General features: G+C 40.0%; 2 protein-coding genes across 2 annotated transcripts; one reads left to right on the top strand and one right to left on the bottom strand.

Annotated features, from left to right (window-relative positions):
* Positions 1 to 587: 587 nt before the first annotated feature.
* LOC109241479 (RNA polymerase sigma factor sigC) lies at positions 588 to 7,176 on the bottom strand. The gene is made up of 7 exons (XM_019408217.1): positions 6,910 to 7,176; positions 4,259 to 4,416; positions 3,581 to 4,147; positions 3,262 to 3,492; positions 1,906 to 2,046; positions 1,605 to 1,805; positions 588 to 1,051 (listed from the first exon to the last, which is right to left on the bottom strand). The coding sequence occupies exons 1-7, from the start codon at positions 6,998 to 7,000 to the stop codon at positions 773 to 775; spliced, it is 1,668 nt and encodes a 555-aa protein (XP_019263762.1). The 5' UTR covers positions 7,001 to 7,176; the 3' UTR covers positions 588 to 772.
* A 13,972-nt stretch (positions 7,177 to 21,148) lies between these two features.
* On the top strand, positions 21,149 to 21,948 carry LOC109241471. The gene is made up of 3 exons (XM_019408211.1): positions 21,149 to 21,377; positions 21,665 to 21,729; positions 21,886 to 21,948. Exons 1-3 carry the CDS (start codon positions 21,149 to 21,151, stop codon positions 21,946 to 21,948), a joined length of 357 nt encoding a protein of 118 aa, XP_019263756.1.
* The last annotated feature ends 2,363 nt before the right edge of the window (positions 21,949 to 24,311 follow it).

Genomic DNA, 24,311 nt, shown 5'->3' with positions numbered 1-24,311 from the left:
TGTTGATTATGTATGTAAGTATATTTAAAAATTTAAACCGTTAGTAAGAGACACTTTAATGATACATTTTAAGTCTGAGGCATGCCAAAAACATGTTATTGTTAAGAAACTTGAAGAGGATTTAAGTGTTAGAACTTGAAGTTAGAGGCGGAGCCATTATTTGTACATACTCAATAAATTTCTTAAAACAAATATAAAGCTAAGACCATTATTATTAGCTTGGTCGAACCCGTAACCAACACACTGTGAATCATCCAACTACAAGATCTTGAAATATGGAAACATTCTATAGATACAGCCATTGTTATGTTGCAACGTGGGCAAAATCCTAGGAGTATATACTTTTGACATCAAAATCAGTGTCATTACTCTGATATCACAAATTGCTGAGTGTCCAGTTGTACAAAACCATTTGGGACCTCAAATATAGAAACCATCACTGAGTTGAATGCATAAATGTCTCTGATTCAAAGTTCTGAGTTACCATCTAAAAGCCAGGTTGTTGGCCAGCTTGTCATTTATGGTACAAAAGCCATGGTACAAATACATACTATAGAGATAGAAATTAGTCATCTGATAGCTGATGCTGACAATCAATGAAGTAAATTTATTTATCACATGTCTTTAAACTTTACAAGATGTAAACAATACAAGGTTCTTATGGTATATGACTACTCTATAGATAAGAAGTATACAAGAAAAATTTACTCGATGATCGATCAAGTTTACAGATTGGTAAATACAAATGCTTATGGCTATGCAATGTCTAGAACTATACAGAGTAATGAGTTAAATCTTGAAAACAATCCGCGCTTCTCAATTTTGTGAGAGCTCTTCGTTCTATTCTCCTAATCCACTCTTTACTTACTCCATAAAGCCTCCCAATCTCCTCGAGGGATTTGCGCTGATGATTTTCAAGACCAAACCTAAAATATATTACTTGCTGCTCTTTTGGATCCAAGCTTTCTAAAAGAGCATACATGTTGTCTATTATGTCTTCCCTCATGACAGATTCCTCTGGGCTTACAATTGATTTATCTGGTGTGAGTTCCTGCCAAGCAATGATTCAATAGCATTAAGATACTTTTCCAGAAGATAGTAATGTCCAAAAGGTAAAAGGTTAGCAGGGAAATTAAGATACTTATCTAGAAGAGAGTGATGTCCAAAAAGTAAAATGGTAGCGGGAAAGGCTAGTTGTTAAAGATAATGATTTATCATAGAGTACTTAAGGTACATTTCTACTTTTTCCAAACGAAGACATGATGCAAGAAGAATTACCATAAAAAAAGGATATGATGCGAGAAGAAATAAGTTTATTCGCGTTTTGCAAGCTGTCTTTTCACTACGTCATATGAGTGTATTTCTCAATAGATCATAAACCAAGCTAGAAAGGCATTTCCTTCATTATAATTCCAACTGGCACAGTTTGACATTACGTCTTAACTTACAACAAAAAAAAACGACTATCCTCTATCCCAAAACTAGTCGAGAAACAAATATAGGTATTTCAAAGTTTCCAAATCAAAGGGTATAAACACAACTGTTTAACAGGAAAAACAAAGAAAAGAGGAGAAGAAAAGAAAAAAGGAGGATCAGATTTTTACCAAAACTTTTGCACTGATGCAGTCTCCAACTTTCTGATCAATTGAACCCACAACTCTCAGACATTTACTAGCCATTGCAATCCTAGCCGTGGATAGACCCGTGTACTTGGCAATTTCATTATCACCTGGAAATTTTCCATGGCTCCTACTGAGAGCTTTTCGAGCTTTATGTATTTGATTTATTGCTTTGCATATAGTGAACTGCATGAATCCATTGGAAAGAAAAAGAGATAAAGCTTTGTTATGCCTACATGAAACTGAAAGAAGATGAGTAAAATATCCCAGAAAGGAAATTACATACGGGAATTCGGATCCCTCTAGCATGCTGAGCCACCAATTTTGACAAAGATTTTCTTATCCAATACTGAACGTAAGTTGAGAATTTGTATCCCCTAGTGTCGTCAAATCTTACAGCACCTTGTAGCACACCCATGTTCCCAGCCTGTAGAAACACAATTAAAAGATAAAAAAAGTAAATATTTCAGCTACTATGCTTTCCAAAATGAAAAATAGCATCCAGCAGTCAGTAGTTTTCCTCTTTAACCGGGTCTAGCTAGTTACTAGATAGTCATATACTTTAAGCTAGCGGTAGGTATGTACTTTCTTCTATTGACATATACTTGCAGTGGTGTATGCTAACAATATATCTTTGTATATGCATGAAGGGAAAACTTGAAAAATACTTTGGAAGAACTATCATCAGACAATTTGGTAAGGAAATAGTCTTAGTACCAATCTAGTAATTGTAAAGCAAGGGACAACATTTGTATGGAAGTTGTTAAAATAGAAGCAGACTGATGGCATAGTTTTAGAGCATTCATGAAGATCCTTCATATCTGATAAAAGAGAAACGGACTATTATTTCATAGTCTAGTTTCTGGCCATTCACGGAGAATGTTCACATCTGACTCTCTTTTTTTTTTGTCATGTTAGGGTCCTTGAACATGATCGCATATATTTTTATCAGCATGACATCTCCCTGAAAAGATGCACTTTTTCCTTATTGAGTAATTTGGGTTGGTTTTCTGTGCTGAATCACATTCAAAGGTATGATGACAGTATGAGCATCCTTGTTCTTTTTTTTATAACAGTGGAAATGGTGTCCGGTTCAGCTTGCGTGCACCTCGATTATTTCCACGGGATACCTGCTACCTCCACCAGCACAAGTACCTAACTATGTCCACCAAGGCTTGGACAAATGGGAAGAAATCCTCTAGTGGTTTTACCTCCGCTGGAATTTGAACCTGAGATCTCATGGTTCTCAACCTACTTCATTAACCACTAGGCCACACCCTTGAGTGCCCTTCTTTGTTTCTTTTTGGGGTGGTTATTTTCCTGGCTATGATAAGGATTGTGCCTAAGAGAGTTTCTATTATCCTGATTTAATTGTGAATATCTTGCTTTTGTTCTTTACTATGTGCAAGCAACTTGATGCAAAAGGGTTGCATCAGGAGAGCAAAGTGATTTCCAACATATGGTGGAGCTCTTAAAGGCGATTCAGATGGTAAGCTTGCATATCAATTTCCAAAGTTCTACTTCCTAACATGGTAGAAAATTGGGATTTCAAGCAGTACGGTGCAATCGTGCTACCACCTCTATGCCTAAAATGGGAATGAAGAGTTGATGAAGGTATTTCGCTAAGACTTGGTTCACTAACCTGAATTAAGTCTTCAAATGCCACTCCAAGCCCCCTGTAGTTTCTTGCCAAATACAAGACTAAGGACCGTGTGCTTTTCAGAAGCTCATCCCTGCAATACCAACCAAAATGCAAGTGGTGCTGCAACTCCTTCTGTTCAACTCCAGCAGCTTCTGCCCAGCTACTGAAACTAGCTACTCGACCAGTTTCTTCTTCAAGGATTGACCTGATTCTTTCCAGTTCTGCCACCAGCTGTTTCATAGCAAAGAATTAAATTAAGATGTGTTCAGAATCTGTAAGAACTGTAATACAATATCTCTTAATAAAAATTGGTGACAACCTTAACACCTCTTGACATTTCTGCCTCATTCTTAGCAATCTTCTGTCTTTTATTTCTAGAAGCATGTGTTCTTTTCCCAGAATAAAACTTTGGCTGTTGCATATCCTCCTGGATGTTTTTGGTATGTGGATGCACTGTAATAATGTCATTAGCAATTCCGGATGCTCTGTTTCTTCTTGACTTCCGCTCTTGCTTTTTTCTAGAACGTACGACTACCTTATTTATTCCATTTCCAACAAGGTCATCTTTTTCAATTTCTTCAATAAGATCCCTTGGCACGTCAAGCACTTCAGGAAAAGTAGAATGAAGTGTTCTTGAGAGACGACTATGAAAGAATTCTAAAGCTCCAAGCTTTTCTAGTTGCACCAGAATATTGTTTTCTAATCTTGACATCTCTGAATCAGCAAACATGTTTTCCAGCAAATCAATATTTTTCATTAGTAAACTAAAATGAGGGGCTCTGGTTGTGTTTAAATATAATGGTTTTTCCCCGTCAGGTGATATCCCAATCTTATCACTGCCAATATCTCCATATATATTGCTAGGGGATCCTCTGCCGATTCGTGTCTGGTGAGAGAGAGCACAAGTAAGCAATGACATGCAATTTAGAAAACAGACTAAAGGCAAAAAAGATACTCCCTTAAGACAGGCTTTAGTTCTAACAAGGGAAGAACAAACCTTTATTTCTGTAGTAACTGATATATCACTAGTCCACAGTTGGGGGTCAGATAAACAAGTCCGCACTCTGAAAGGATCACTATGTGAAGGTTCACAGTCCCCGTTGATAAAAGGTTTGAGAGACCGAGCTGGATCGTATAAAGCCTCCTTTCCTTTGACTGTAGATGAAGATGAGTTGTAATCAATAAAAAGTCCCTGTGTGGGTTCTTCCGTCAATGAAAAGTGACTTGACTAACTAGCTCTGCTTATGATTAGGAGCCACTACACCAATGGTTTGGCTTAGATCCATTACAAGCGATTAGATTTTCCAACCAAAGATGCAGATAAAGTATATATAATTAAATGACAAGTTCAGATCTATTTAGTTCAAAGGCATGTCAGACCAGATTGAAGAAACATCTCATAAAGTTACATCATTGAATTGCTACATTTCTTCAAGACTGTATCTGCATCTCCTCGTTTCAAGCAGAAACAAAATCCAAAATTACTTAAGCATGTAAAAGAATACAAGTTTTCATATCGTACTATCTGACAAATCTTTTATAATTAACGATGAACCAGGATGAAAGGATAGTTGATTCCCGGAACGTATAAGTTATTTGCGCTGACAAGGACAACTGTTTTTGGTCTGAACATGAGATGTTAAAAGGACGAGAAGATCAAATTGTTTAATTGATTATCTCTACAGATCAATATTGCCAGAGACAAGATTTTTTCGATTATATCCAATTACAATAAAACATAAGGTAATCTGATGCACCTACAGTATTTCTCAATAAATTTCAAGTGAAGTAAGGATTTTTCTGTACTCTCTCGAAGTTAAGAAATATGCATCAGAACTGGTAGGAACAGTTCCAAATCGTTCAAGTTTCCCATATAATTGGATTCATTTATATAATATGGTTTGTTTGTCACATACTACACTATTGCAATGACAAAGGATCCAGTAGCATCCACTACCATTCATCATTCAATCAGAAAAGAATAGAGACAAGAGTGGAGCTTCATTATACGTCATGTTGAACATTTCAGTAGAGGAAAGAAACTTTTATTGGTTGCACCTTGGACGTAAACTTGCCCACAAAATAATGTTGAAGCAGCAGATAAGAATCATAAAGCAACAGCACGCTAACAGAATTGGGGTATAATTCGATTATGGTAACACAGTCTGAACTAAGGTCTGTACAGTAACCTAAACTGTTCGAAATAATCCGTGACATTAAATTCTTAATAATCTGGTGTCCGGTTTCCTTTTCTTTTTATTAGTAATATCATACGTGTATTAGCAATACTTGCATAAGAACATATATACGACAAAATACCCTTTATGAGTATTACTTTTTAAGTAATTCATCTCTTACCGGTTAGAATGATAACATGTTCAAAATTCCATTAGATCAAAAGGAGAACCTTTTTACGCCCTTTTGGAATCAAGTGGATGGAGCACAGATAAATGTAGTTTATGGGCAGTGGGTCGAGCCACCTACTGCATTCAGCTTTTTTTTATTTTTTTATTTTGTCATTAGACTAGTCATCAGAGAGATTCCCATTAGACTAGTCATCATTCTCATTCAGCTTGACCTATATACAAAGTTGAATAATTTCAACTAATATACATACACTATGTTCACATTAATTGTGAGGATTAATCATGAAATTGGCTAGTTTTACACTGGCTAGTAGCCTATCGCAACCCTCCTTTCCAGGCTTAGTGGTTGTTGTATGTTCGCATTAATTGTCACAGAGATTAGTGGGCATAATAGTACTGATTTAAGTATCTTTGATCCGCCTCCATCGTGGAAGGAAAAGGGTACAGAGGGGAAACATCTTCCACTATTCCAATCTAAAGTCTTATCCAACTTGCTAGAAGGGCATAAATATGCAAGTAAGACATTCTTGTTAATAAGCTAATGTGTGTGATCAAAACACAGAGGTACTGGATCAACTGAACTAAAGATACTAAATCCCATAGTATTATTATACACAGTTGTTGATCATTATGAAACAAGACATGGGCATGAAGATACTTCTGAGTAGGGGTGGCAAAATGATTCAAAGGAAACAGTTAACCACCCATATTATCCACTAAAAAATGGGTTGGATAATGAACTTTTTAAAAACGGGTCAAATATGGATAAGAACCATATTATCCATTTAGAAAATGGATAACCAATAGGTCTAACTTTTACATTTGTAAAGCCTCAAACTGGGGTTGTAAAGCCTCAAATTGGGGTTCCTCAAGTTAGGGAGACTAAGAATTCTTCCAAAAGTGATCATATGCAAGAAGTCATGGATAATATGGTTACCCATATTATCTGCCGGTTAACCCGTTTTTTATCCGTATTAAATATAGGTCGGGTCGGATAATTTATCCTTTTTCATTACCCGTTTTCGACCCGAACCATAGCCGACCCGACCCGACCCGACCCGACCCGACCGTTTGCCACTCCTACTTGTGAGTAATGGATTAATCAATCAACACATTTCCACTTCTTCCTAGGGGCCTTTTGCCTCAAAGCAAGCTAAATTGATTTAATAAAAAAGGCTATTTACAATCTTTAGCACATAAATTGATGTACTCAAAGCAAGCAATTCAAATAAAAGAAAGAAAGAGTGCTAAATGGGGATTCAAGTAATTGAGAGTTACTCACAAGAATGTGAAGAAGGCCATGCTGATGCTGAGTTGGGGGAGAAAGGAGGTTGGACAGAGAAACCCCATTTGAGGTGCAGCCTAAAACCCATAGCCAAAAGGTTTTGTGGATGCAAGAGAAAGATTTGGAATTTGATGCGCGCATATACAGGTCTTGTCAGACCTGAGCCACTGGTTTCCCATCGCCTTTTTTTAGTGAGCTCTCACTTCCTTCACTAGTTCCAAATATCCACATTTTCCATCTTTCTTTCTCCCCTATTTTTTTTTAAAAAAGAAACTAGATATTTTATAGTTTTGTCTTTTTGACATTCTTGAATTTCTCTCGACTAATAATCATTCTCTTTTCACATCTTAATAATAACCGCACAACAAAAGGTCACATTCGGGGTGGAGTCCGATTATATTCGGATTCGCGCCGCGTAGGACCGCATTCGGGGAAAGCGCTCCCTACCATGGATTTTTTATACCCAGGGCTCGAATTCGAAACCTCTGGTTAAGGGAAAAACAGTCACATCCATTACACCACTTCTTTTGTTGGTCAAAAAGACACTTCTTTCTCAAAGTCATGTTGTAATTCTTGTCACTAAAAGAAGAAAATAACTTATTCGCTATCTTTTGCCCTAAAAAAAGTGAATTTGCTTTTATGCCAACAAGAATACAATTGATCTAATATGTGACCATGGTGTATATTTCTTTTATTTTGTTCTCTAGATATGAATGTACTAATATATGATAGGGTTAAACGGTGATTAATATTTCTTTTATTAGTTGCTTGATTGTTTGAATTGAGAGAGAGAAAAGCTAGTGCAACTTGGTGGACTTGAATTGAAAAAGATAAGTTCAAAGCGATAAGAATTCTAGAAAAACAGTTGCACTAAAGTTTAACTCTGATACGATAATAAATTTAAAAAATCAATCAAAATCTTGGTATGTTGAGTAAAATAGCTCAAAATCGTTACAAACTCCTTGAACATCCTTATACTCAAGTGATTTCATGGTTAACACGATTACTTAAATAGGCGCTCATTCAACCACTTAAATTAAATATAGCTGGTGGAGGTATAATATATGTATAATTTATGTATTGTATGTGTATAATCATATAGCAGCAGGACTGTCAATGTTCTTGAGCAGATCCGACGTACTTCACGAAAACTCGATCCAGGTTCTTTCGTTCCGTCTTTGGTATTTGTGGTATCCGTATATTTTGCTTGCCTATCTCTTTTACATCTACATTATCTTGTTCTAAATTGTATTTAGTTAGAATTACCTGCCTATATTTGTCTCTGTCAATTACTTTAGTGTTATAGCTAATACATAATTTGTGCCTGCTTAGCTGTATCCCTTATTAGCACCTTGTGTACCTTGAGGTTACTTTTTTAGTCTATTCTTTTTGTAGCTTTTTGCTGGTCTAGTGGCCGCGACGAACTATGATAGAGTGAGGTCATGCCCTCGGGGGGAGCAGGGGTAGAGGGTAAGGGTGGCAGGGGGTAAGGGACCTTCTAGGTTGAGAGTAGGGTCATGGAACATAGGGACTTTAACGGGAAAGTCTATAGAGTTAGCAAAGATTCTCCATAAGAGGAATTAACATATCATGTGTCCAGGAGACTAGATGGGTGGGGAACATGGCTCGGGAGGCTCATAGGTTTAAGTTGTGGTATTCAGGGAGGATGAGAAGGAAGAACGGGGTAGGCATCTTAGTTGATAGGGATCTAAGGGAGCTAGTGGTTGAGGTTAAGAGGGTGAATGACGGGTTGATGGCCATTAAGATAGTCGTGGGAGGGTATACTCTGAACGTAGTTAGCTGTAACGAACCGATCGGTCGTTTTGATCTCTAGCACGTCGTTCGGCGGTTTGAGGCCTTGAGTAGCTTCACAAGGTATTATGACTTGCACATGTGGTCGGAATTGAATTTCGGAAAGTTCGAAGTTAATTTGGAAGGAAATTCTCATTTCGGAAGCTTAAAGTTGGAAAATTGACTAAGGTTTGGCTTTTGAGTAAACGACCTCGGAATCGAGATTTGAAGGCTCTAACAGGTTCGTATGATGATTTAAGACTTGGTCGCTTGTCCGGATCGAGTTTTGGATGACCCCGGAGCATTTCGGCCTATTGTGGAAAGTTGGCATTTTGGAAGGATTTCATAAATTTGGGTTGAAGTGTATTTTAATGCTATCATTGTCTGTTTGAAATTTCCGAGCCCAGAAATAGCTCTGTATGGTGATTCTAATCTTAGGAGCGCGTCCGGATATGGCTTCAGAGGTCCGTAGGTCATTTTGGGGTCATTTGGCGAAAGTTGGAAGTTGGAGGTTTTTGGAAGTTTGACCGGGAGTGGACTTTTTGATATCGGGGTCGGATACGGAATTCGGAAGTTGGAGTAGGAACATAATGTCAAATGTGACTTCTGTGCAAAATTTGAGGTCAATCGGACGTGATTTGATAGGTTTCACCATCGAATGTAGAAGTTTGAAGTTCTAAAGTTCATTAAGCTTGAATTGGGATGCTATTCATGGTTTTGATGCTGTTTGGTGTGATTGGAGGCCTCGAGCAGGTTTGTGTTATCTATTGGGACTGGTTGGTGTGATCGGACGGGGTCTGGAGGGCCTCGGGTGTGTTTCGGGGGGTTTCAGACCAATTCTGGCTATTTTGGCTGCTGCTGTTGCTGGTTCTGGTTTTGTCCTTCGTGAACACGAAGGGAGTCTCGCATTAGTGAAGAAGGATTTTGGGCTGCTGATTTTTGTTCATCGCGAACGCGACATAGGGTCGCGAATGCGGAAGAGGGCCTGGAACAGCCTACGCGAACGCGATAGGGCTGCCGCGACGCGTAGAAGAAAGAGGGAGCGGGGCCTGGAGTAGTTTGGCCTTCACGAATGCGGCTAGTGGACGGCGAACGCAAAGGGTGGTGGTTACAAGGCTTCGCGAACGCGGCCAAGGTGACGCGAACGCGAAAAAGGAAGTAGCTGGGCAGACTGGTTTTAAAACGGGGTTTGGGTTCATTTCACCCATTTTCCACACGGCTTGGGCAATTTTTGGAGCTCTTTAAGGGGGTATTTTCATCATCTAATGCAAGGTAAGTGATTCCCACCTATTAGAAGTTAAATGCATGGTTTATATATGGATTTAAACATGAAAATTAGTAGAAATTTGGGATTTTGAAGAAAAACTTAGAAATTAGTATTTTTGGATTTTGATCACAAAATGAGATACGATCTTGGAAATAAATCACATATTTGAGTTCGTAATGTTATGGGTAATGTTTATCCTCGAAAATTTTCGGAATCCGGGCACATGGGCCCGAGGGCGATTTTATCTACTTTTCAAGCGGAATTGGAAATTGTTTAAATTAATTAATTATGGGTATTAAAACACATTTTGATTGGTTTGAGGTGTTAGAGTGGCGTTGGAGCCGGCTATGGAGTTTCGGAGCGAGGTAAGTCTTTTTTCTAACCTTGTATGAGAGAATTAACCCCATAGGTGAATTGAATAGATATGTGCTTTTATTTGTGGGGGTTGCGTACATACGAGGTAACGAGAGTCCGTATGTAGCTACTAATTATACTTATGTCCGGGTAGTCTAGGACCCAGACCATGTTATATTTTTGATATTTGCACCCTACTTGTTAATTTAATTGCTTAAATCATATTGGAACTTAATAAAGGAATTGTGAAAGGTTAAATTTCATTTACTTGAGTTTTGGACGGGTCACTTGACCGTTATTGAGAATTGGTGTTTCTTTAAATATTAGCCTCTTAATAAATCTTGAATTGGCTGTTTATAAAGTATTTTCTCTTCTCGTGGAGCGGGCCGAACACCTTGGTAGCAGAGAGATGCATCTATGATTCGTGCCGTTCGACCCTCGGCAGTGCACAGCTTTTCATATTTGTATGTTGGATCCGACCGTACGACCTCGACATAATTCGTACGTAAAAATTCTTGGAGTCATTATTATAATCGATATTATATCATTGGCTTGAAAAATTAATTTGTTAAATGATGGAAATTAATTTGGGATATACTAACAGTGAAAGAACTGTTTACTTATTTCTTGTTATTGGGTTTTCAGCTGTTTTTACATATTCCATGCTTAATTATGATATCGGTATTTTATTGTTAGCCCATAGTAAGTGTCGGAGTCAACCCCTTGTCACTACTTCTTCGAGGTTAGACTAGACACTTACTGGGTACGTGTTGATTTACGTACTCTTACTACACTTGCTGCACATTTTGTGCAGGTACATATATGTCTAGTGGTCTTGTGGGCGTAGAGGCGCGGCTATTGCGGTGACTTAGGTGAGCTGCATCCAATGTTACGAGTCTGCGGCACACAGAGTCTCCATCAGAGTCATTTACATTCTCCTGTCTAATTTGTATTCCAGACAGATGTTGTATTTTACCATATTGGGTTGTTCATTATTGTAGTTATGAAAATATTATTATTTACCATGTAAATTCTATTTCTTACTATTTAATTGTTGAAAAAGTTATGATTTCAAAAATACTAAAATGAGCAATTAAGTTAATCATTCACTGTTGGCTTGCCTGACGGCGGTGTTAGGCTCCATCACGACCTTTAGTGAATTTTGGGTCGTGACAGCTTGGTATCAGAGTATTAGGTTCACTTAGGTCTCCCAAGTCATGAGCAAGTCTAGTAGAGTCTTGAAGATCGGTACGGAGACGTCTGTACTTATCTTCGAGAGGCTACAGGGCTGTTAGGAGCACCCCCCTTCTTGATTCCTTATCATGCGATTTGATTCCTTCGAGGATCATGCCTTTATTTCTTTCCTATTCATTCTTGTACGGTGTTGAGGATGTTTCTCCCTTCGCATTCAAGCAAGTTATTATCGTCTTCTTGCGGAAGGATGTTCTGTCATTTCAGTTTATAGCTGTATTTTCGATGGGGTCGAGGCTACGCGTAGATGGCTATGATGTTCAGACGTTGTTATCGCACAGTGTTGGTGTAATGGTGGGGTATTTGTTTATGTTTTGAGGCAGTGAATGACTTGAAAGGAGGATTTCTCAGTTCACATCTTAGAGGTTCGGCATTTAGTTCCGGTGGAGGAAAGGCAATCGGACTATAAATGTTTAGGTTTGGGTTGATGGAGTAACGAGACTTGGTATTTTTGAGCGTGGTGGAATTTTCATCTGTGATGTGGTGTCGTTGTCATTGTTTGAATGAATTAAGTTTGCCAGTGTTATGGTCTTCATCAATTTTCCTTCGGGGCAGGGTATTGTGAAATGGTGCCGGGGAAGCGGTTGTTAGAGATAGCAGAGTGTAGCGATTTCGGAATCAAATGGGTATTTATAATATTGATGGCTCGAGAAGGATGATCTTCTAGGAGGCTTAGAGTTGGTGGCAATTTATTAGCTCAAGTGTTACAGAGAGGGATTCGGATTTGAGGTAACAATTGGGCAGCGAAGGACGAGGAAGGACATGTTGGAGGTGTCTTGCGGTGGTTAAATTTCTAGAAGGCCAAGTGTGAGAAGAAAAAGTCGAGTAGTTACTTAAAGGAGAGGATTTGACCAAAGTAGGGGAGTGGCAGAGTAGCATATGGGTTCTGTGGTAGGATAGCTACACGCCTTGAGGAAAGTTTAGAGTGATTTGGGATTCATGGTGGACAGTGACTAGGTCTTCGAACTTAATTGGAATGTTGGCTGCTATACTGAGGAAGATTAGATACGACAGAAAGGAGTTTGCTTGATACGAAGGGGAATGCAACATGACTTCGGATTGGAATGTATTGTCGCACCTTTAGTTGATGTCAATGGGGAGTGAACGGACTTGTACAACTGGTGAATGAGCACGGGCTCAGGAGGGTTTACTGATTTCGTAGTAATTGTACCCAGTGCAGCGTTGCTGGAAGATGTCGGCATGGAATTTCCACAGGTGGGTTACCTCCTGTGAGCAGGTTAGCGGTTGCGTGATGTTTATGAAGCTTCTACGAAGAATTCTACTGGCTATCCAGTAAGAGGTCGAATACGTGAATGTGGCTAGTGATTCAGAATGTTCATAAAACGTTTAACAAGAAGATTTCGAGAAATTTGGCGGGTCGATTGTGCGAGATAATGTCAATGAGGAAGAAGGAATCTTGGCGGGTCCCAGGGTTATGTAATTGTAGCTTCTAGCTAAGTGGGAGAGCCCCACCGTCTACGATTGCATTGCGTGATTGTCTACTTGTGAGGTTTCTGGTTATCAGCATATTGGTGGGTCATCCACCAAGGAAAGAAAACATCAATGGTAAATCGAGCAAAGGACTTGATGAATGCGTGCTATATTTGGCCTTATCGGTTCATGTTCAGGTTTTGGGAAGACTCAGAGTTTATGCTTCATGTAGATGTGAGGTAAAAGGAAAGTAATTCAGCCGGGTGCTTCTTCGAAAGGGTGTTCATGTGCTAGAAGGGCCTTGGAGTTTGACTATATTCGGGAACAAGTCAAAGTGGGTGACTCTCAACAACGGTCCTAGTGGGTTCAAATATTAAAGTGCGGTGCCTAAGGATTTCGAGTCCATTGCGTGGTTAAGTATCGAGCTTTTGTAGTGGATTATGAAAGGGACTTGGAGTGTTCTATGTTATTGTCGGTCTGCGGTGCAGCATTGGAGAAATAGGAGGAAATAACTTCGGATTCGTAGAGGAATTATCAGAATGGGTGTACCGTTTGAAGATGCGAATGTGCGCACAAGAAGGATATGAGATAATCGCGGGTTTTGAGATAATGTGGTCTCGTGAAATGGGGTCACTCAAGATGAGTGCGGATTGAGTTCGTTATATTTCGAATGGAGCTATTATTATTTCTAAGGCAATTCCAGAGTAAATTAGAAGGAGTTGGTCTGGTTAGCAATGGTTGAATCGGCATGGTGGTGGCAATGACCAGTCCCTTCAGCATGTCAAGTTATATATATGATTTGTGGCGTTACGTGCGAGGCTTGACATCCACCATAATTTGATTGATTTGGGAGGTATTTGATTCTAATGGCCTTGGGTGTAAATGAATTCCAGAAGAGTTATGGCGGCTTAGATCGCGACTAGAGGCTTGTATTTCTTTGGCTGGGAGCTCAGTTGTGTGTTGCAATGGTTCTTCTGAAATGAGTAAGTGAAAGGTTTCTAGCCAATGAAGTGTTTTATTCCGCCAGTAGTTCAAAGGTTACGGTGAATGCGTATATTATCGTATAGCGGCATGATAGGTGTAGTGAGCAGCATGGGGATTGGAAGTCGAAGGTCAAGGTTGCAGTTCGGTGTTGATAGAATGTCACGAACTCGGGTGAGCAGGGGTGAATTCAAATGTCCAGAGTAAGCAGGCATTTTCTTTAATGTCACCTAGGAATGGTGTTCTGTGGAAGAGGCATTGTGCATTGACTTGCGGATTTTGATTTGCTTTACAGAATTAGAACGGTTTGTGGTATGGATGTGCGGACTTTGCTACCTGAGCGGAAGGTCGTGGGAGCGTATCCCACTGGGAGATTTTTATAAGTGTGACATGTTAGTCACTTGATTGTTGAAGATTGAAACCGAGTGTGGAGGTTATGGTAATATCGCAAATGCGAGAGTTTATGCCTGAGAGGCATTCTACTCTTTGGGGCTGTGGACCGTGTGAGTTTGTTCCGGATTTGATGACTGTTCTTATTTGTCATAGAAAAGGGTTATTGTGGATCCTCGAAAGATTATTAGCCCAGTACGGTACGATCAGAATCGACTTGAGGTTCATCGATGGGTCTAAATATGGTTGTGTGCTCTACACCAGCCGGGTGTGTTCATTCAGCATAGCATTTCTTATGGAGGAGTATTCGGGCATTGGATGTTGTTTTTATCATCAGCTATTTCATGTAATACTCTATTGTGCCATGTGGGTTGTGAGACGGCTTGATTATTCGCACATGTGTGTTGAGGTCTCGCGTAGCGGTGATGTTATGTGAGCAGGATGGCTCTCGAGATGCAGATCATACACAGCACCTTAGTTGTGCTTGAGTTTCGTAGCGTATGGTTCTACCCATCTCCCCAGGATTTGTATTATGCTTTTGGCGTGCTTGTAGTTGATATTCGGACATTTCGTGAGTATAAGCGTTACGGCTTGGCGTGTGTTTTCTTTGATTGTTATGAGCGGATCGGGTGGCACACCTCAACGGGTATATTGTTTGGACCGGGTGGCACGGCGCCACAGGTATTTTGTGTGGATCGGGTTGCACACTGCAATAGTGTCACATTGGCTCGGGTTGCACACCGCAACAGTGAGATATTAAGCACGGTCCCTTATATTTATTTTGGGTGTCCTGTTTCTTGCCTCCGAGAAAGGCTCATAGCATTTGATGGCCGTTTTATTCATCACACGGGCTGGATATTTCTTTTCCAGAGTTCGTTCTTCCTTATGTGTCATATTCAAGTTGTAGCTTATTGATGCAATGATGGCGTCATATGGAATCTTGGATAGTGTTTGCGATGGCTTATTGCCGGAGCAGCTTGTACTTGGTGAGACGAGGTTATTGCACCTGGGATTCAGCGCGATGGGAGTTATGAAGGGCATATTAAAGAGCAAGTATCATTATTCAGTTCAGAATGAGGAAATGGTTCTCGTCAGGAGGCGAGACTCGATGATTTGTTGATTCGGCAGGTGGTTATGAATTTTTACGTATCTCTTCCATCGTGGCAGTATTGCGAGAGTTAGAACAGGACTTACATGCGTCATGAGGTGTGTTGTAGGCATCGGATTCATGGGATTTCGGCTATTGTTGTTAGAGGATGTTATTATGGTCATGTGAATTATGTGGTGCATGGTATGACTTCGGTAAAGGTGTATAATCATGTTATGGTACAGTGTGTAGTGATTGATACGGTGTTCGTATGTTGGAAACAGGCCTGGTAGAGAATTTCGGATGTTGAAATTTGGCTCTAAGGCTTATTTGACTAAATAAAAAGGAGGATCTTCAGACTGACTCGAGCCAATGTGCTCAACTAGGTTGTGGTAGCACGGGTAGTTGCTCAAGGGGTTAAACAGTGATTTCAGACAACTCTGGAGCAGTTCTTAGCACGTTCGAGGATGAACATATGTTTAAGTAGGAGAGAATGTAACGACCCGACCGGTCGTTTTGATCTCTAGCGCGTTGTCCGGCGGTTTGAGGCCTTGAGTAGCTTCACTTCAGGTATTATGACTTGCACGTGTGGTCAGAATTGAATTTCTGGAAATTCGGAGTTGATTTCGAAGGAAATTCTCATTTCTGAAGGTTAAAGTTGGAAAATTGACTAAGGTTTGGCTTTTGAGTAAACGACCTCAGTATCGAGATTTGAAGGCTCCAACAGGTTCGTATGATGATTTTGGACTTGGGCGCATGTCCGGATCGAGTTTTGGATGACCCGGGAGCGTTTCGGCGACTATTGTGGAAAGTTGGAATTTTGGAAGGATTTCATAAATTTGGGTTGAAGTGTATTTTAATGCTATCGATGTCCGTTTGGAATTTCCGAGCCTAAGAATAGCTCCGTATGGTGATTCTTGTCTTAGGAGCGCATGCGGATGTAGATTTGGAGGTCAGTAGGTTATTTTGGGGTCATTTGGCGAAAGTTGGAAGTTGGAGGTTTTTGGAAGTTTAACCGTGAGTGGACTTTTTGATATCGGGGTCGGATTCCGATTCCGGAAGTTGGAGTAGGACCGTAATGTCAAATGTGACTTGTGCGCAAAATTTGAGGTCAATTGGACGTGATTTGATGGGTTTCGGCATCGAATGTAGAAGTTTGAAGTTTTAAAGTTCATTAAGCTTGAATTGGGGTGCGATTCATGGTTTTGATGTTGTTTGGTGTGATTTGAGGCCTCGAGCAGGTTTGTGTTATGTATTGGGACTAGTTGGTGTGATCGGACGGGGTCCGGAGGGCCTCGGGTGTGTTTCGGGAGGGGGGGTTCGGACCAATTCTGGCTGTTTTGGCTGCTACTGTTGCTAGTTCTGGTTTTGTCCTTCGCGAACGCGAAGGGATTCCCGCGTTCGAGAAGAAGGATTTTGGACTGCTGATTTTTGTTCATCGTGCACGCGACACAGGGGTCGCGAACACGGAAGAGGGCCTGGAACAGCCTACGCGAACGCGATAGGGCTGCCGCGAACGCATAGAAGAAAGAGGGAGCGGGTCCTGGAGCAGTTTGGCCTTCGCGAACGCGGCTAGTGGACCGCGAACGCGAAGGGTGGTGGTCACAAGGCTTTGCGAATGCGGCCAAGGTGACGGGAATGCGATGAAGGAAGTAGCTGGGCAGACTGGTTTTAAAACGGGGTTTGGGTTCATTTCACCCATTTTCCACACGACTTGGTCGATTTTTGGAGCTCTTCAAGGGGGTATTTTCATCATCTAATGCAAGATAAGTGATTCCCACCTATTAGAAGTTAAATACGTGGTTTATATATGGATATAAACATGGAAATTAGTAGAAATTTGGGATTTTGAAGAAAAACCTAGAAATTGGTATTTTTAGATTTTGATCACGAAATGGGATACGAGCTTGGGAAAAAAATCACATATTTGAGTTCGTAATGTTATGGATAATGTTTATTCTCGAAATTTTTTGGAATCCGGGCACGTGGGCCCGAGGGTGATTTTATCGACTTTTCAAGCGGAGTTGGAAATTGTTTAAATGTATTAATTATGGGTATTAGAACACATTTTGATTGGCTTGCACATTGTTTGCATAGTTTTGGACCGTCAAGCATTGGTTTGAGGTGTTAGAGTGGCGCTGGAGCTGGCTATGAAATTTCGGAACGAGGCAAGTCTCTTTTCTAACCTTGTAAGAGGGAATTAACCCCATAGGTGAATTGAATTAATATGTGCTTCTATTTGTGGGGGCTGCGTACGTACGAGGTGACGAGAGTCCGTACGTAGCTACTAGTTATGCTTATGTCCTGGTATTCTAGGACCCAGACCATGTTATATTTGTGATGTTTGCACCCTACTTGTTAATTTAATTGCTTAAATCATATTGGAACTTGATAAAGGAATTGTAAAAGGTTAAATTTCATTTACTTGAATTTTGGACGGGTCACTTGACCGTTATTGAGAATTGGTGTTTCTTTGAATATTAGCCTCTTAATAAATCTCGAATCGGCTGTTTATAAAGTATTTTCTCTTCTCGTGGAGTGGGCCGAACGTCTCGGTAGTAGATAGATGCGTCTATGGTTCGTGCCGTTCGACCCTCGGCAGTGCACAATTTTTTATATTTGTATGTTGGATCGGGCCGTACGACCTCGGCATAATTCGTGCGTAAAAATTCTTGGAGTCCAATTATAATCGATATTGTTTCATTGGCTTGAGAAATAAATTTTTTAAATGATTAGGATTAATTTGGGATATACTAACAGTGAAAGAACTGTTTACTTATTTCTTGTTATTGGGTTTTCAGCTATTTTTACATATTCCATGCTTAATTATGATATCGGTATTTTATTGTTAGCCCATAGTAAGTGTCGGAGTCGACCCCTCATCACTACTTCTTCGAGGTTAGACTAGATACTTACTGGGTACGCGTTGATTTACGTACTCATACTACACTTGCTGCATATTTTGTGCAGGTACATATATGTCTAATGGTCTTGTGGGCGCACAGGCGCGGCTATTGCGGGGACTTAGGTGAGCTATATCCCATGTTACGGGTCCGCATCATATGGAGTCTCCATCAGAGTTATTTACATTCTCCAGTCTAATTTGTATTCTAGACAGATGTTGTATTTTATCATATATCCTAGTTGATGATCATGCACTTGTGACACCGGGTTTTGGGGCTGCTTGCGGGTTGTTCATTATTGTAATTGTGAAAATATTATTATTTACCCTGTAAATTCTATTTCTTACTATTTAATTGATGAAAAAGTTATGATTTTAAAAATACTAATATGAGTAATTAAGTTAATCATTCATTGTTGGCTTGCCTGATGACGGTGTTAGGCGCCATCACGACCTTTAGTGGATTTTGGGTCGTGACATGAGCAGTTACGTGCCTCAGGTGGGTTTGGACGAGGAGGTTAAAAGGCGCTTCTGGGAGGATTTGGATGGTATACCGTCCACCGAGAAGCTTATTATAAGAGGATATTTTAACGGCCATATTGGGAGGTTGTCTGGGGGGAGTATGATGGTGTGCATGGTGGCTTTCATTTTGGAGATAGAAACGGAGGAGGTACTTCGTTACCGGAGTGCGCTAAAGCTTTTGATTAGGTGATTGCTAACTCGTGTTTCCCGAAGAAGGCGGAACACCTGATAACCTTCCGGAGGACGGTGGCCAAGACCCAGATTGATTGTCTACTCCGTAGAAAATGTGATAGAGGTTTATGCACGAATTTCAAGGTCATCCCGAGTTTTAATCTTACGACCCAGCATATGCTTTTGGTAATGGACTTAGAGTTCAGGTGGACGAGGAGTAAGAGGGTTATGTCTGGTCTATCTAGGGTCAGGTGGGGTGCATTAACTAAGGACAAAGCCTAGGAGTTGGGGGAGAAGTTGCTGGATATGGGGGCCTGGGGAGTAGCGGAGATGCGAGTTGTATGTGGACTACAACATCGAATTGTATTAGAGAGGCGGCGAGAGAGGTGTTAGGGGTCTCAAAGGGTTTTTCTGGTGGCCACAAAGGTGATTGGTGGTAGAACGAAGAGGTTCAAGGGAAAGTGGAAGCAAAGAAAGCGGCATATTTGAAGCTAGTAGAGAGCATAGACGAGGGGCAGAAGAGAGCTAACATGGAGGGGTATAAGAAGGCTAGGAAGGAGGAGAAGTTAGCAGTTACTGCGGCTAAGACCGTGACATTTGGTCGTTTATATGAAGAAATTGGGGTTAGAGGCGGGGACAAGAAATTGTATATGCTGGTGAAGGTGAGAGAGAGGAAGGCCCGAGATCTGGACCAAGTGAGGTACATAAAATATGAGGAGAGTAGAGTTTTGTTGGAGGGGGCACATATTAGGCAGAGATGACAGTCATACTTCCATAAACTCTTGAATGAAGAGGGAGATAGGAGCATTGTGCTGGGTGAATTGGAGTACTCAGAGCGACATCAAGATTTTGGGTACTATAGACGCATACGAGTAGGGGAGGTTGAAGGGGCTATGCGTAGGATGAGTAGGGGTAGAGCGACCAGTCCAGACGAGATCCCTGTGGGATTTTGGAAGAGCGTGGGTAAGACAAGCTTGGAATGGATCTCTATGTTGTTTAACGTCATTTTTAGGACGATGAAGATGCTTGAAGAGTGGAGGCGGAGTAGGATGATTCCGTTGGGGATATCTAAAACTACAACAACTATAGGGGTATCAAGTTGTTAAGCCATACGATGAAAATTTGGGAGAGGGTGATATAAGGGGGGGTGAGGAGGAGTGCGTCTATTTCCGAGAACCAGTTTGGTTTCATGCCGGGACGGTCAACTACTGAAGCCATTCACATTGTGAGGATATTTGTGGAGCAGTATAGGGCTATGAAGAAGGACTTGCATATGGTGTTTATTGACCTAGAGAAAGCTTATGAAAAAGTCCTAAGAGCGGTTCTATGAAGATGTTTGGGGGCTAAAAGAGTGCCTGTAGCATATATTAGAGTGATCCAGGACATGTATGATGGAGCTAATACACGGGTTAGGACAACAGGAGGAGACTCTGAATACTTTTCGGTTGAGATGGGGTTGGATAAGGGATCATCACTTAGCCCATTTTTATATTCCTTGGTACTGGGTGCATTGATGCGACACATTCAAGGGGAGGTACCTTGGTGCATGTTATTTGCAGATGACATAGTCCTGATTGATGAGACGCGAGGTGGTGTTAACGAGAGGCTGGAGGTCTGGAGACATACCCTTGAGTCTAAGAGTTTCAAGTTGAGCATGACCAAGACAGAATACTTGGAGTGCAAGTTCAACGGTGTTACCCAGGAAGCGGACGGGGATGTGAGGCTTGATACGCAAGTCATTCCCAGAGAGAGAGTTTCAAGTATATGGGATCTATAATTCAGAATTATGGGGAGATTGATGAGGATGTTACACATCGTATCGGAGCCGGGTGGATTAAGTGGAGGCTCGCTTTTGGTGTCATGTGCAACAAGAATGTGCCATTGAGACGTAAGGATAAGTTCTACAAGGTAGTGGTTAGACCGACTGTTGTATGGGATAGTGTGATTGCCAGTCAAGAACTCCCATGTCCAACAGATGAAAATAGCTTAAATGAGGATGTTGAGATGGCTCTATGGGCATAGTAGGTTAGATAGAATTAGGAATGAAGTTATTTGGGACAAGGTGGGAGTGACCCCTGTGGAGGAAAAGATGCGAGAGGTGAGGCTGACATGGTTCGGGCATGTTAGAAGGAGAAGACAGATGCCCCCAGCCAGGAGGTGTGAGAGGTTGACCTGGGGGGGAGGGGGTAAGAGGAAGGGTAGAGGTAGGCCAAAGAAGTCTTGGAGAAAGGTGATCAGGCGGGACATGACACAGCTTGAGCTAATCGAGGACATGACCCTGGATATGAGGGTGTTCAGGTTGAGAATGATGGTAGAAGGTTAGTAGGTAGTCGTACGTTTTCCTTTGTCTTCAGTAGTTCAATAGTATTAGTGTTAGTATGGTACGCCTTTTATCCTTAGTTTGCTATTATCGCATATCTTGTTCTGTTGTTACTTGCCATCAGTACCTCCTTAGTTTGCTATCAGTACTCCTTTCATATTCTCTATTGATATCTTGGATTAGTTTTCTAAATATTGTCTTTCTATTACTTGCTATCGGTACTTCTTTCATATTCTCTATTGCTATTTTCGTTTTAGTTTTCTGAATATAATGTCTTGCTATTAGTTGCTATCAGTGATTCTTCCATCTTCTTTAGTCGCAGGTCTATCGGAAACAGTCTCCCACTCAGGGTAAGAGTAAGGCCGCGTACCCTTTCCAGACTTCACTTGTGGGATTACATTGGGTTGTTGTTGTTGTTGTTGTTGTTGTTGTATATAATTATGTATAATCAATGTATATGACTAGAAAAAAATAAACAGTGAATATGATCGATTATTTGTTTAAAGATCCCAAATGTTAAAGGAGAATTGGGCTCAGCCTGTTCGCTCAAGAATGCTGCACCAAACTGACTTTAACGGTATATTGCGGTATAGACCATTTGCAATAACGAAATACCATTTAAAATACGAGAGAAATGAATTCTTTAAACTAATTATTTTATTTCTTGAACTGTAACTTAGCAAAAAATACACATCTATTATTTCCTTTGTCGCGCCAAGTTTAAGAAATAAGAAATATTGGCGAAACAACTTTATTATATTTTTCTTTAGACGCTTGATATGCGAGTTCCCTCCCTTTATTTTGTTTTGTTGTGGAAAACGCTTTTGTTTAAGGAATTTGTTGAATTATTTAGATTTCCCTTATCCCGAATTGGATAATTCAATGGCCAAAAAGTTCCGTTTCATAATTTATTTTAGGAAGTGCGATAACCAAATGCATGAACCATTTCATAATTTATTTTTATGAAGTGTGATAACAATAAAAAAGTTCATGCATTTGACTTTTTTCCCCTTCCATTTTTGCTTTATTCAATAGTTAAACTGTCCCCTTTATGCATTTTGGCAATTTAAGAGTATTAGATGCTTTGGAGATTTGTACATTAGCAAAGTCTCTTTATTACCTATTCAAATATCCTTGAAATTTAGCTTCATAGAAAGACTTTTTTTCTTCTCTCATTTTCCCCTACATTTAATTAATTGCCCATCTCAGCTTTACTATCTCTCTTCTCTCTCTTTTTTTTTTGTTCCCTTCATATAATTCTCCAACTCAGCTTTTATTTCAAGTCTCCTACATGGAGACTTAATGTGAATGATACTTGTGTACTATGTCAATTCAATCCTGAGACAAGAGACCGTCTGTTTGTTGATTGTAATTATGCTAGAAAACTATGGGGGAGACTGATTCAGTGGGCATAACTTCAGAACATAAAGTACACTACATGGAATGAACACCTCCAGTTTGTTTGTCAATACTCCAAGGGGAAAACTCCACCAGCTAAACTCCTCAAGATGATCTATGCTGAGTATACGCATGTATTGTGGAGGGAAAGGAATCACAGGGTCTTTGAAGGGAGTAACAGAGATCACACTAGCCTGGCGAGGGAGATTGCCTGCATGTGCAACTTTAGAGCAAATGGAAATCTAAAGTGTTTAGTACAACAACTCTTCTTCTAGATGAAATTTGTTGATAGAAATATGGATTAGGTACTTTGGTTGTCATAATCTTTCTGTGTACCTCGCTTTGGTCACAGTTAGAGACACTTAAACGTAATACACCATCTCAATTGTGTTATTAAGATTTCTAGTAAATATTTTTAAAAGTTTTTACTTTCACAATTTTATATATTTCATAGAAGGAAGCAAATAAAAAAGTTTTTCATTTAATCATATTCTTATTACTTTCTTGATATTTTTAAAGTTCCCTTGTTATTTTTTTTCTCTTTGTCTGCCCTTCCTTTCCTTATAATTTTTAGTATCTTTTCCATTTTGATAATATTCTGTTATATAATGTCATCACTTTTTTATGCATATTCATTCATAGTAGATAGTACTATTTATCCCTCTTTTTTTTTTTCTTTATCTTCTCTAGTTATTATTTTATTCTTTTATTCTTTTTCTATCATATTCATGTTTTTCATTCCTCTGTAAAATTAAAAACTATTATTATCCTTCCCTAAAATAATTAACTCAATTCCATTATCTACTTGTACTGTTCTTATAAGAAATTACAAAATTCGCCTTTTTCCCTCTTGATTAACATTTTCTTATAATGTTTATGATTTATGTGATATATTAAGAAGATTCAATAGTCACTTCTTCATCAATCTTAGTTATAATTTTCTATCTTACTTGTCACGACCCGGATTTTCCACCCTCGGGGGTCGTGATGGCGCCTACTCGTAGAAGCTAGGCAAGTCAAGAAATATAGAAATTCTAACTCTTTCATTTCAATCCTTTTTAACAACTTGAATTAACAGGTGATCAACATTTAAATAATAGCAAAAGATGAAATCAAGCGGAAGACTTAGTCTAATTTAATACCAAAATCAGTACAAGAATGCCAACATGCGCCTCTACCCAGAAACCAGTGTCACAATATCACGAACTGTCTATGAGTACTACATACAAGTGTTTGAAAAAGGGAACACAGTCTGTCTCGGAAACAAGTTAAAACAGAACATATAGTAGATAGGAGAGATCGCCGGGCCTGCGGACGCCTGCAGGACTACCTCGGGATCTCTGGATGGACTGAAGGCTGGCTCCCCAAGTACTGCTCCGGTATCTGCATATAGTGCAGAGTGTAGCATCAGCACAACCGATCCCATGTGCTGGTAAGTGTCTGGCCTAACCCCGGCGAGTTAGTGACGAGGCTAGGACCAGACTCCAGATAAACCTGTGCAGTTATATAATATACAACGGAAAATAATAGGATA

The sequence above is a fragment of the Nicotiana attenuata genome, unplaced genomic scaffold (assembly GCF_001879085.1).
Source record: "Nicotiana attenuata strain UT unplaced genomic scaffold, NIATTr2, whole genome shotgun sequence".
NCBI classification, from domain to species: Eukaryota; Viridiplantae; Streptophyta; class Magnoliopsida; order Solanales; family Solanaceae; genus Nicotiana; species Nicotiana attenuata.
Note: the sequence above shows the minus strand (reverse complement) of the source record. Positions and strands in the feature narration are given on the sequence as shown.